The 13,394-nt window shown below is 53.4% G+C and overlaps 1 protein-coding gene across 2 annotated transcripts in view; it reads left to right on the top strand.

Moving 5' to 3' along the window:
• Nucleotides 1-13,394, top strand: part of GRIK3 (glutamate ionotropic receptor kainate type subunit 3) — a 232,522-nt gene that overhangs the window by 192,608 nt on the left and 26,520 nt on the right. For both annotated transcript variants that reach the window (XM_067725529.1, XM_067725528.1), the window contains exon 10: nucleotides 882-1,085. In XM_067725529.1, coding sequence (XP_067581630.1) covers nucleotides 882-1,085 — 204 coding nt within the window. The remainder of the gene's footprint in view (nucleotides 1-881; nucleotides 1,086-13,394) is intronic.

Here is a 13,394-nt window from a genome sequence, read left to right as displayed (position 1 = left end):
CTCCCACGAGTTACGTTATCCTCGTGGATTCACTTTGTACATCTACAGAATGGAGCTACCCCCAGAAGGCTGAAACTCAGGCTAAGGGAGGCGATACCAGCTACTGTCCACTGAACCCTCCTAATCTGCTGGGCTCTGCACTGGACCCCCACGGGCACCGTCTCGTCTGCTGATTTGCTGACGCCTGGCACGTGCAAATGCAAACTATCATAGTTATCAAGGATCACTCACTGGCAGGTCCTAACGCTGGGGACTAGATCCTTGGAAAGAGAGAAAGGTGTCAGGGAGCAGGGAGATCTCATCTGTTAGACAGGAGCTGGGGAGCAGTCAGGGAAGAAACGATGAAGGGCCTTCTGCAGCAGTGTGCTCACACTGGAGCAGACATCAGAACCCCCTGGAGGGCTTCTTGTAGCACACCTTGCCAGGCCCCACCCCAGAGTTTCTGGTTCAGTATGTCTGGGTGGGGCCCGAGAATGTGCTTTTCTGACAAGTTCCCGGGTGGTGCTGCTGGTCTGGGGACCACACTTTGGGGACCACTGGCCTGTGTTGACAGTGCAACAGAGAGAGCGTGGGATTCAGAATCACAGTCTTGAGTTCGAATCCCAGTTCCACTAGTTTCTAGCTCTGTGATCATTGGACGATCAAATCAATAAGGACCTACTAAGTGCTGTGTGCACGTCAGTAGGTGGCCATCTGTGAGGCACAAAGTTGGCTCTCAGGAAGTGCGCTTTCCCTCTCCTGACTTAGCAGGCCATTCTGAGCAACCCCTAAAGATGGCTTAGAACACCCTTGCAGAGGACCTGGCCCAAGCTTTCTGGCCCCAGCTGGACCTGCCCCACCGACTCAGCCTTTGTCTGCCCCTCTCCCATCTGTCCCCGCAGGAGGAGCCCTTTGTCATGTTCCGGAAGTCCGACAGGACCCTGTTCGGGAATGACCGGTTCGAGGGCTACTGCATCGACCTGCTCAAGGAACTGGCCCACATCCTGGGCTTCTCCTACGAGATCCGGCTGGTGGAGGACGGGAAATATGGGGCACAGGACGACAAGGGCCAGTGGAACGGCATGATCAAGGAGCTCATTGACCACGTAAGTGAGGCGGGAGCACAAGGGACCAAGGACCTCCCAGGAGGCGTGGCTAAGTCCTCTGTGCACGTCAGGGTGGGGCATCCTGGCAGAGAGTGGCCCTGGGGGAAGGAGAGATGGAGACAAAGGAGCCATTGGTACAGGCTCACCCAGCACAGACTAAACATTGCCTGCCTTCCAGCTCAGGGCCTTCAACTTTCCAGAAGCATTTTCTATCAAATACCTGTTAATGAATGCAATGGATCTGTACCACCAGACCCCTCATATTCCTTCTCTCGTTGATCCTTACAACAACCCAGTGAGGTAGGTACTGTTATTACCACCCATTTAACAGACAAGGAAGCTGAGGCAGAGAGAGGTGAAGGTTCCCAGCTAGTAAGCAGTGGAGCTGGGACTCAAAGAATCTTTGGAGGCTCTCCGCTTCTGAAGCCTTGGGCTCTGACCTCTGCAGAAAGCCATCTGACCCCAGGACCCAGGGCAGGGAAGGTTCACATAGTAAGTCTTTGCAACCTGGAAAGCCTCAGCCAAAAGGATTATTATCACTTCGCCTCTCCAGGTACAGACAGGCAGCATCAGGGCCTTCTTGTGTTAGCCCTCCTGCGCCTGTCAGAGGGGAGCTGGGAAGGGAAGGAGGCTGGACCTCAGAGCAAGAAGGCTCAAGCAGAGCCTCACTGGTGGAGTCATTTCCTCGGCCCTAGGAAGCGGGTCTCCCAGGGAAGGCTGGCGGCGGAGACTAATGGTAAAGAGCGTGAACTGGGGCTGGATTTGATTCCCACTCTCCCACTTACTAGCTGTGTGCTCCTGGACAAGTTTCTTAACCTCTTTGTGCCTCAGTTTCCTCAGCTGTAAAATGGGAATGATAATCATAGCCCCCTCCCCCACGGGCTGTTGTGAGGACTAAGTTCACCTATGTGTACTGCATAGTTAGTACCGTGTCAGTACTTGCTTCTGTTGTTTTTATTTTTATCATTACGGCTATTCCTTTGAGGCCGGGGAGGGGGCTTCAGAAAGTCCCTTTTTCTCCCTGAGCTCATTTCCTAACTCAACGGTGAGAATAATGATACCTGCCCTGTGTTCTTCCCCACTTGTTGTCAGAGGCGACAACTGGTGGGGAAACAGCTCCTAGATGGCGGAATTCAGTCGAAATGGGAGGGAGTGGTGTTGTCACCGTTATTGGTAATAACTGTAATTATTATGGAAATTAGTCAGCAAGCCCCACAGGCATCTCCATTTATCAGCTCCCCTCTCCCTCCGAGCTTCATGAGTGGGGCTTTGGAGCGTGGGGCTCCGGGTGGGTTCTGAGCCTGTCGCTTGCAGAGGTGAGGTGGGCTGGGGAGGAAGCGGGGATCCCGTGGACCGTGGAGGCCACATGCAGAAGTAAACGAGGCTGATGCCAGTCTTGCAACCCACAGCATCCCCAGGGGCCCGAGAGCTCTGCAGAGCCATTTGCAAAGGGGTGGATTAGAAAATCCAGCAGCAGCCAGATCTTCCTAAGCTGACCCTCAGCTGGAGAAAAGAGGGGGTCTCATCCCTGGCCTCCATGCAACCCGGTATCCATCAAGACCGTGGCCCCTGACGGCACATGCGGGCACCTTGTTAAACCCGATTCCCTACAACTGATAAGCCTGTTAATCCTAGCTTGGTGCCATTTTTAATAACATCGTAACCATTTATTAGTGTCGTCAGGTAATTAGTCTTCTCACTAGCTCATAGAAAGCGTGGTAAAAGCTTGGCAATATTATTACTTCCTTAGTAGGGATCTGAACGAAGATGTAAAAATGATGAATGCCCACCTTTGCAAGGATCTGCTCCCCGAGGCCCATTTGGAGGCCCTGGATGGAGCCTCTGACCAACAGGACTTAAGTCCTTCCCTGACACTCTGCTCATCTCTGTCCCATGCCACAGGCCTTCCAAGGAGCCAGGGTTATGGGGGAAGATAGGGTACCTAGAGGGTGTGTCCCTCTCCTGCTCACATACTTGCCTTCCCCGAAGTTGCCTCCAGCTATGGGAACAAAAAAGGTGATTGGACAGAGCAGTGATTTCTCCATCCATCACCCCATCTCTCTCCCCGATCATCACTCTCTCCATCTTTACTTCCTGCTCTCTCTCACTCCCCCTCCCCCGAAAGTCTCCTACTCTTGTCCCTGCCTTAAATTACTCCCATGTATTTTAATGACTTTGGAATTCAATAGAGATGGGTTCAAATTCAGGGTCTAGCACATTGTAGCTGACAGTGGGAAAGTTATTGAACCTCTCTGGCCTCTATTTCCACCTCTAGGAAATGGGAATAATTTTAAAAGCCTTCTGCCTAGGGTTCTTGGGAAGATTTAATGAGCTACAGAACAACATGCTCAGCACACGGGAGCTATCCTGCTCCTCCCCATTTCCTCCTGTCTAAAGTATGCACATAGGGCTTCCCTGGTGGCGCAGTGGCTGAGAGTCCGCCTGCCGATGCAGGGAACACGGGTTCGTGCCCCGGTCCGGGAGGATCCCACATGCCGTGGAGCGGCTGGGCCCGTGAGCCATGGCCGCTGAGCCTGCGCGTCTGGAGCCTGTGCTCCGCAACGGGAGAGGGCACAGCAGTGAGAGGCCCACGTACCGCAAAAAAAAAAAAAAAAGTATGCACATGGGTGGCCGTGATGGCAGTGGGAGAGTTGGCCCCTCGGCCGTGGTCACCCTGGTGGGCCACAGTGGCCTGGGATCTAGTCCTTGCTCCTCTGAATCCAAATTGGAGCCTCAGGGAACTGACCCATACTGATCAGACTCACGGGGGATTGAGGCACCCCCAAGGCATCACCCCCTTTCTACACTAGGGGCCTTTCCTGACACCTACCATCAAGAGCTTCTGTCCTGGCACCACGAGCCTGGGATCCTGCTAGGGATTATGGAGACGGAGCCCTAAGTATGGAAAGCCTGAAGCCAAGAGGGCACGCTGCTGCTGGAGAAGGGGGCAAGAGACAAGCCTTGAAAAGCCTTGGGTGCTAAAGTGAGGAATTTGGTTTTAATCCTGTGAGCTACAAGGCACAGCTGAAAGATGTAGAGCAAGGGGGTGACATCAAATTGGGACTTGTGCTGCCGGGCTAAGCTGGGGCCAGTCTGGAGGCCAGCACTGGGACCTGGGTGGAGGAGAGCATGGTGGCCTCTGAAGGTTGTGGTCAGAAAGGAGGAAAGTAGATGGAATAGGATGGAGACATGAAGGTAGAATTGATGAGGTTGGTGATTGGCGGCATGAAGGAGGCAAGGAGAAGGGAGGGAGGAATCAAGGACAAGTTGTGAAATTCTAGCTTGGATGGCTGGGGCGGTGGTGAGGTCATCCCCACAGGATTTGGTAGAGGTTCAGACATCATGTTGGGATTGGGGTCTCAGGAGGTGGCTGCCGTAGGGCTGGGCACTCAGAGGAGGTGGCAGGGCTGGAGGTGGAGGTTTGGAGTCACGAACATAGCCTCGGGGGAACCTTGGGACACAGACAGAAACAGAGGCGGGGATTGCTGGGGAGAGAAGAGAGGAGGACCTGGGGTGGGACCCTGAATGGCATGGAAGTGTGAGGAGGGGATGAAAAAGAGGCCTCAACAAGGTGCCCGAGCCCGCAAGGCCAGAGAGGAGGGAGGAGGGCCAGAGAGCATGGGTGATGGAGGCCAAAGGAGGAGAGGCTTCTGGGAAGGCATGGACACAGGGTCTAAAGCAGCAGGTGGGGAGGCGGAGGGAGACGAGGACGGAACAGCATCCACGAGTTGGCACAAGTGTGCTCTCCTGGGGGTACAGGGTCAGGCCCCACACAGGCTCCTTGAACACCCCTGGCCTGGTCTCTTGCAAGCTTTCTTTTCGGAGGCCGAGGAGTCCTGTCCTGACTGCTCTCCCAGGCCTGTGAACAGAGAAGGGGAGGAGAGGATGAACGCCCTCCAGGCCACAGGAAGCCATTCATTCATTTTTTTTAAAAATTTTTTTAACATCTTTATTGGCGTATAATTGCTTTACAATGGTGGGTTAGTTTCTGCTTTATAACAAAGTGACTCAGTTATACATATACATATATCCCCGTATCTCTTCCCTCTTGCATCTCCCTCCCACCCTCCCTATCCCTCCCCTCCAGGTGGTCACAAAGTACCGAGCTGATCTCCCTGTGCTATGCGGCTGCTTCCCACTAGCTATCTACTAGCTATCTGTTTTACATTTGGTAGTGTGTATATGTCCATGCCACCCTCTCCCTTAAGCCATTCGTTCTTTTATCTCGAAGTTGTTACATCTCACTAGAGCATGTAAGGTGTTTTCCCTGTCTCATGGAGGCGGCTAGACCAAGATGGCTGAGACAAGGAGTGGTCATGGCTAGCCCTGGCGTGACTTCCCTTCCCCTGTGAAAGAAATAGCACTGCCCAGGTGTCCCTCTCTGTCGCCGTGTAACACTGAGAGCAGAGCAGAGAAGGTGGCACAGCTCCAAGGACCCATTTCCCCTCCTGACTCTTCTTCCAGAGACAGTGCCTTTGGACTGTGCTGGCGCTGCCCGCACCTGGCGTGGGGCTGGGCACGCAGAGCAGGCATTGATGAATGAAGGATGTATGAATGAGCATGTGGACTTTCACACCATCCCCAGAGACACGGCCATGGGGTCATGACTACTGAGCTTCCCACCCAAGATGTGCGAGCAGAGGGTCTGGTGTCAAGGCCGTGACCGACCCCGTCACGCACTGTGTCCCCTGCCTTCCAACCAAGAACCAGATCTTAGTTCTGGCCAGCATGCGTGGGTCTTAGGAGGGGCCCCAAATCCCTGTTTGGGTGGCCAGGAAAGGCTCTACCAAGCCACGTCCTTCAGGCTGGCCAGTGCACTTTGAAGCAAGGCATGCTGGGAGCTCACCTGGGGTAGGTCAGAAGCCTGGATGGGACAGAGCAGGTGAGGGCAGGGAAGCAGATGGACTGAAAAGGTAGCCTCTTGTCAGGGCAGCCAGGTTGCCCAGAGCAATGACTGAGGAGCTCTGGGGAAGCTTAGGATCTACCTGAAGATGACCAAGTAAGCAGGTGAGGGATGCAGGAAGGACTTGGGCTACATTGAGATTCACTGCAGGGTTGTCAGCTGCCGGGACCCAGCAAGCAGAGACTAGCCTGGGAAAGACCTGGAAAGAGCCTGGCAGGAGGTCAGGGTCCAGATAACCAGTGCAAGAAAGGACAAGGAGCAAAGCAGCAACAGAGCTGCAGGGGTGAGGGGGTTGCTGGAGGGAAACCAAGGGTGGGGGAAGCAACGGGAAGAAGCTGGCCCTCCCGCTGAGGATCATGCCTTCCTTCCTTCCACAAAGCTTTATGGAACCCTATCTCAGCCTGGGCTTCTGGAGGGCAGAGGCCGATGAGGCTCAGACGCTACTACTGCGTGGGTTGGGGGGGTGATGCCGGGGAGAGTCAGGGCACGGAAGAGGAGCAGAGGGGAGGGAAAGCCGATATGAGGACGCAGCATTGAGCTGGTCACCACTGAGGGCTACTAATCCAAGTCTGCACCCCAGAGAAGCCTGGCAAAGTGTGTCTCAGGACCACCTCTCAGGGGGAGGGGAAAAGGGGGAACAGGCTTATCCACCGGCACCTGACTTTCATTTCTGGGTTTGGCAGGGCAGGTATGGGAGCCAATCAGGGCCCTGCAGCAGCGTCCACAGGAAGTTATGGGGGAAGCGGGGCAGGAGAGACAGGAAAGAAGGGGACAAGAGGTGTCCAGGTGGGCAGGAGGTGACATGCTGGCAGCTTGTGCCTGCGTGAGGTTGGTCATGGCCAGAGGGTCTGACCTGGTGCATGAGACGGGTGAGCCAAGCCCACATGACGGGCCAGACCCCGGGCGGTGACTGGAGATATAGGAGCAACCAAGGTCAGCGTGGTTCCTGCCCCTCTAGGAACAAGCAATGAATCAACCAAGTTAGATTTCAGTAAAATTTTGATCGGTGCTGCGAGGAGGTATATGTACAGGGGACTTTGGGAGTGTGAAACAGGGAAATGACTCAGGCTTCCCTGCAGAGGTGACTCTGGAACTGAGACTTGAAGAATGAGGAAGAGATATGCAGGGCTTAGATGGGGGTACCGACCTGGGTGGGGTCGCCGAGGTTGCTGAAGTCTCCGCCCTCATCAGGGGTCCTGCAGGGCTGGTAGGACCGTGCCGGGGCAGACCCTGGGTGGACGCCGGCCTTGTGGACAGGCAGGGAGTAGGGAAGGGGGGATCTTACAGAGATGCGAATGGAGGTGTGATGCATCCCCCATAGTGTGCCATGAAGCGGGGAACGCCAGCTGAGCTGTCCTGAAAGACAGCCCTGGGGGGACTCAGGAGCCGGCCGTGCTCCCAGGCCTGGGAAAGGCACGGGCTTCATGTCTCACTGCCGGGCATCCGTTAGCTCAGGAAACCTATGTGTGCAGCATGGGTACACGACCCCTCGGTCAGCACTTAGGAATTTTCCAGCACCTGTCCCATGTCTTTAGATACATGTGGGCTGTTCCGAGGTTATCGGTGGCTACAGTGCTGAGTGTTAAGTGTGGCGCTGGCCGGCTGGTGGGACCTGAGTGGGCACCACCTGGGACTCAGGGTACCCCCCAAAAGAATTGCAGTGCACGAGGCCCTGAAGGAGGGCTCGCTGGGTGACCTCTCCTAAACCTCAGAGGGTGGATCGAGCCAATGCTCCCACTGATTAAGGGATTCACTTGTTCATTCAATTGGTTCAGTTAAGCCCCGTGCTAGGCACCGTGGATACAGTGTGAACTAAACGGTCAGGATCCCTTCCCTGAGCCGCAGGATCTTACATTCTAGCGGAGGAAACAGGCAGGCAGTAATCTATGAATGTATGAATAGACGTAAGTATTCCACAAGAGGAGTGTGGCCAGGTGAAAGAGCTTCCCTGGCTGGCAGACTGGCGCCTGAGCTGAGAGGCCCTGCGCATCAGAAACCAGTGGGGAGTCCTGGAGGAAGGTCCTAGAGACTTGTGAGAGGTGGGAAATACCTTCCCTGTCCTCCTAGTCATCAGCATTCAGAGAAATCCAGGGAAGGGGTCTGGGTCATTTCTGGCTCCCTGGCGGGTAACAGAAAATGGTACATGAGGGACAGATGAAGGAGGACATAGACTTGGAAAGATGTCACCCAACATCAGCCATGGCCTTTAGACTGTGCACTCTGGTCTTCCAGCCTCCAGGTAGGCTGGCAGATGTGATGGGAAGATCTGGTGTCTAAGACACCACCATTACCTCACTGTGTCCCACCTTCCTCCCAGCTGGGGAACAGACCTTGGTTCTGGCGTATAGGCATTGGACCCAACCCCTGTTTACAAGGCCAGGAAAGGCTCTGCCCAAGTCCCCTCTCTCAGCCTAGAACAGGGCACTTCAAAGCAAGGCAAGCTGGGAGCTCACCTGGGGGGCAGGACAGAGTCCCAGATGGAGTGGGGCAGGCTTGGGGTAGAGGACACAGATGGACCGCAGAGACGGCCCCATCCCCAGGGCAGCCAGGTCGCCCAGGGCTGCCACTGCGGATGCTGTGGAGCTGAAGATGTCACCAGGACCTGCCTGAGGAGAGCCATGAGGACCAGTGAGGGCTATCAATGAATGCTAGGGACCACTGATAGGTCATAAGTAAGGGTACCCATCAAGGACAAGGGCACAGGGTGCAGGGTCCAAACACTGCAGGGAGGCTGATGAGAGACAGGCAGGCTGGGCCAGACCCCGGCAGACTGGCAGGGGTCAGAGTGACCTCAGGAAGAATGGGGGAGCTGAACAGGGAAACAGAGGCCAGAGCTCAGCCCGTTAGGCTGGAGTAAGGGTTGATCAGGACTCTTGGGGGTACTTTGATGCTCAGTCTTCCAACAAAACTTTACTGAGCCCCTTCTTTTTGCCTGCCTTTGTGCTAATCCTAGAGATACATCAGTGAGTGAAATAAATGCAGTCCCTGCCCTCCTGGAGCTTATATACCAGCAGAGGAGCTAGATATTAAGCAATGACTTATAGATCAAAATTCATGTGTGGTAAGGGCATTGAGGACCAGCACAGGGGCTATGGGAATGTACAACTGGGACCTCACAGCCCGTGGAGGGAGGGTGCTCCCTGCCCCCAGCTCCTTGGGCTTGGCTGGGCAGGGCCTCTCTGGGCAGGTGCCATCTTCAGGGCCCTGTGGGATGGGGAAGGAGACCCCCCAGAGACAGGAGATGGAGCCGTGGGGCGTCCATCCCCAGGGCCCTGTGGCTATGAAGCAGGGAGGACCCGCCCATCCTTCCTGGAGGACAGAGGCACAGCTTGAAGGCTTTTGGGACTCAGGAATCACCAGTTCTCCAGGCCAGGGAAAGGCACGGCATCATTCCTCACCATCAGGCCATGAGGTTGCTGTCGGCTCAGGAAGCTGGCTTGTGAATCACAGGCGTTGGTAGTTGACCCATCCGCTGGCACTCATGAATCTACTTGCACTCGTTTCCCCTCTGTTCAGACGTGTGGGTTGTTAAGGCCATTGGCTGCCAGGCTTACGTCCAGGATCTTTCAAGGGGCACTGTGTTTTCTTAAGCTTGGAGAGGCCAGGGTTCATCAGCAGATACTGTCTGTGACTGGCTTTGCCCTCTTAGAAAGTGCCAGGTGCCCCAGCCAGCTGGCTCTGAGGACACACTTGCTGGGTGTCTCTCCTAAACCAGCAACGCCCCATTCATTCAGTCCCCAAATCTCTACCGAGGGCCTGCTGTGAGCCAGACACTATGCTAGGTGGGGGGAATAGAATAGTGAAAAGACACAGGCTCAGGCCCGGCTCTCATGAGCTTCTGGGCCAGTGGGGGGAGAAATCACACAATACCTCTAAAATCACAAATAAGATCAGGCTAGGACAGCCAATACCTGGTGCTGTGAGAGTCATCACCAGGGAGGCCTGATTTCACCTGGGGATTTTGTCTGTGGAAGTGATGTTGGAGCTGAAATCTGAAGGAGAAGCAGGCATTAGCTCAACAAAGAGTGCAGAGAGGAAGAAGTTCCAGGTAGAGAAAAATACCGTGCAAAGGTCCTGAGGTGAGCATGGACTGGAGGGTCTGAAAGAAGCCAGTAGGAAGAGAACCAGGGGAAAACAAGATGGGAGGTAAGGCTGCAGAGGCAGGCAGGGCTAGATGTGCACTTTCCAATTCACTAGCCACCAGCCACATGGGGTTATTTAAATTTAAACTTAAATTAATTAAAATCAATTGGTTAAATTAGTTTAAATTACTTAATTTAAAATTAATGAAATCAAAGTATAAATTTAGTTCCCCAGTTCTACAAGCCACATTTCAAGTTCCACATGTGGCTAGTGGCTACCATATTGGACAGTGCAGGTACAGAACATTTCCATCATTGCAGAAAGTACTATTAGACAGCACCAGGTAGATCGTGAATGGCTTAATGAACCCATAACAAGAATTTTTTATCTGAAGGGCAGAGGGAAAAGTCTTGACATATATTAAGCAGCATTGGGAATCAGAAAAGATTCTAGTTGGAGAAACAAAACTTTGGGAAAAGACTGGAAGGTGAATTCCATGGATCCCACACACCAGAGATGTGGGCAGAGAGCCAGCAGACAGAGCCCTGGGGACAAGTCCTGCCTATGTGGCAAGAGTGAGACTAGGTTTCTTGGGTGGCTTTGGCAGTAGAAGTACAAGGACCTGGAGAGAAGTTGGGGCTAGTCAGCATGTTCCTGTAGCCACAGGGCTCCCAAGCCTAACCAGGTGATGTGAAGTGTATGCTGGGGAGACCCAGGCAGTCATGGTCAGAAGGCAGAGTCAAGTTCAGGTCTCTGGGAATGCAGCGTGGGCTCACGCAGGGCAGGGTGGGTCCAACCGTAAGGCCTGCCTATCAGAATAGGACAGGTGCAGGGGAAGGGCTGGCAGTGGGAGGTGCAGGGAGTTGCATGCACCCTGCCCAGCGTCCTAGGTGGCACGTGTGTGAGTGTCCTAGGGCTGCCACAGCAAATGACCACAAACTAGGGGGCTTAAAAACACAGAAATGTAAAAAAAAACAAAACACAGAAATTTATTCTCTCTCAGTTCTGGAAGCCAGAAATCAGAAGTCAAGGTGTGCACAGAGTCGGTCCCTTTGGAGGGAGCATCTGCTCCAGGCCTCTCTCCTAGCTTCTAGTGTGGCTGGCAATCCTTGGCATCCTTGGCTCGAAGTGGCATCACTTCAGTCTCTGCCTCCCATCACATGGCCTTCTCTGTGTGTATCCGTGTGTCCTCTCTTCTTCTTATAAGGATACTAGTCATTGGATTTGGAGCTCGCCCTAATTCAGTATGACTTCATCGTAACTTGATGACTTCCACAAAGACCTAATTTACAGAGCTTCTGGGTTGGTGGACACGGAGATGTGGGGAGAGTGGCACGCCCAGAGAAAGAGAGAAAGCATGGAAGCTCCGCACCCTTTCCCGCATAACTTTCCCTGTGTATCTTCTTCATCTAGCTCTTCCTGAGTTCTATGCTCTTATAATAACCAGTAACGTTGAGTGGTTGCACCATTTCACATATCCACCCACAACCTACGAGGCACCCAGTTGCTTTGCATCCTTATCGCCACTTGGTATTATCAACATTGTTTTCTTTTGGCTCTTCTGATAGGTATGCAGTAGTATTAGGGGAATTTTAAACCACTTGGGGAGTGTTGCTAGGGGACATATGAGGGAAATACGGTGACACAGAGAGTCTGAATAAAAAACAGGCTCATGCCAGGAGCCTTCCACAAGGCTGCACATTCAGGAGAGGGTGTTTGCACACTGATGGCTTTAGGGGCACTCAGTGGGAGTCAGGGAGAAACAGATCTATGCGGAAGTGGACATGCCCACTGAAGATAGAGAAAGTGTGTCCTCCCTAGGCACAGCCCCAGCTACGCTACCCAGGAATTTCTCCAAGGTTGTTTAGTCCCAGTGGCAATTAATAAAATACTGTTTTAGGTGGCGGTGAGCGGGGGAGCCTATTTCCAAATAAGGTCACGTTCACAGGTACCCAGGGTGAGGACTTGAACATGTTTGGGGAGGGGGTGCCCAATGCACCCCACACTGCACGTGGCTGGTATGGTAGAGTGGTAAAACATCGGGGTTTGAGGTCACAGTGAACTGGGTCCAAGTACTGGCTCAGCCACTCCCCAGCTTGGAAGGTGGCTACGCTCATCACCGTACCACGAACGCCACCGGCCACTCACCAGCTTGACCAAACCTCCTAGCCTGACGAGCCACAGTACCCTCACCTGGAATGTGGGGATCGTGTTTAGTGCCTCATGGGGCCACCGGGAGGGTCGCATAAGGTAACGTAGGTAGTACACTTAGCAATGCTTGGCGTATAAGAAGCATCTATGAAAGATAGTAGTTCTGACTATTTTAACTATAGCAGTCCGCAAGCAGACGCCCTGGGGGATCCCCAACCGAGAGGCGGAGCACATACATGGGGAATCTGGTGGGGACCATACTTGGGAACCCAAGTAGGCAGGTGCCAACTGGGCCACCAGACACAGGTAGCAAGCTGAGTCTTGCCAGGTTTCACTCTGGGGTATGCGGCTATAGCATCCCACCAGCAGCCAAAGTGCCTGGATACTAAGGGCAGAAATGTGGAGCTGTAGCTAGTTAAGTCATTCTTGCCTTCACTTCTGGTTGTGGAGACGTGGTAAAGCAAATGGTGCCAATTGACCTTATGTGAGCATGGAGGAGAGCAGGACAGCTGGAGCCAGGTGGGTGCGGACAGATTCTTGGGAAGTGGAGAGCTGCTTATGGGGTTGAAGTGGTGTCCTGGATGGGCTGTCCTACCTGGTCCAGAGGTTTATTTTTTTTAAAAAGGTATGGAAAGGTCTTCAGTGAGGCAGAAGGGCTAACAAGTCACCCCTAAGACCAATGAATGTGGTGCACGAGCCCGAGGTTTGGTTTGTTCAGGGACGTGATTACTGTAAGTATGAGAGCAAAGACATTGCACCTTCTGTGAGCTTCAGTTTCCCTCCATAGATAATACGGGTTGGAATAGATGTTGCTAAAGGTCTCTGGTCCAGCTCTGACAGCCTATGATTTTATGAATCATCCTCAAAGAAAACTTGCACAAGTGGGAAGAGCCTGCCAAGATTGGGCCTTTCATTCTGAGTAATGAACTGAAACAACAAAGGCTTGACATCTGTTCAGCTCTTTCAAGGGAAGTTGGACAAAATAAGGCCTTTTTCAGGGAAATCGTAACCAATGGTGAAATGCAGTATTTCCTGCCTAAACCAAAAGCAAAGTGGAGAACTCCAGCCTTCCTGAAGCCCAAGGGAGAACACACATCAAAACTTCCTGTGAAGAAGGTCAGGTTGACCAGTTATCTTGCTGCTGTAGGCACAGGTGCCTTCTAAAACCATTA

The sequence above is a fragment of the Pseudorca crassidens genome, chromosome 2 (assembly GCF_039906515.1).
Source record: "Pseudorca crassidens isolate mPseCra1 chromosome 2, mPseCra1.hap1, whole genome shotgun sequence".
NCBI classification, from domain to species: Eukaryota; Metazoa; Chordata; class Mammalia; order Artiodactyla; family Delphinidae; genus Pseudorca; species Pseudorca crassidens.
The sequence above is the reverse complement of the archived record's forward strand: the minus strand, read 5'-3'. Positions and strand labels throughout refer to the sequence as shown.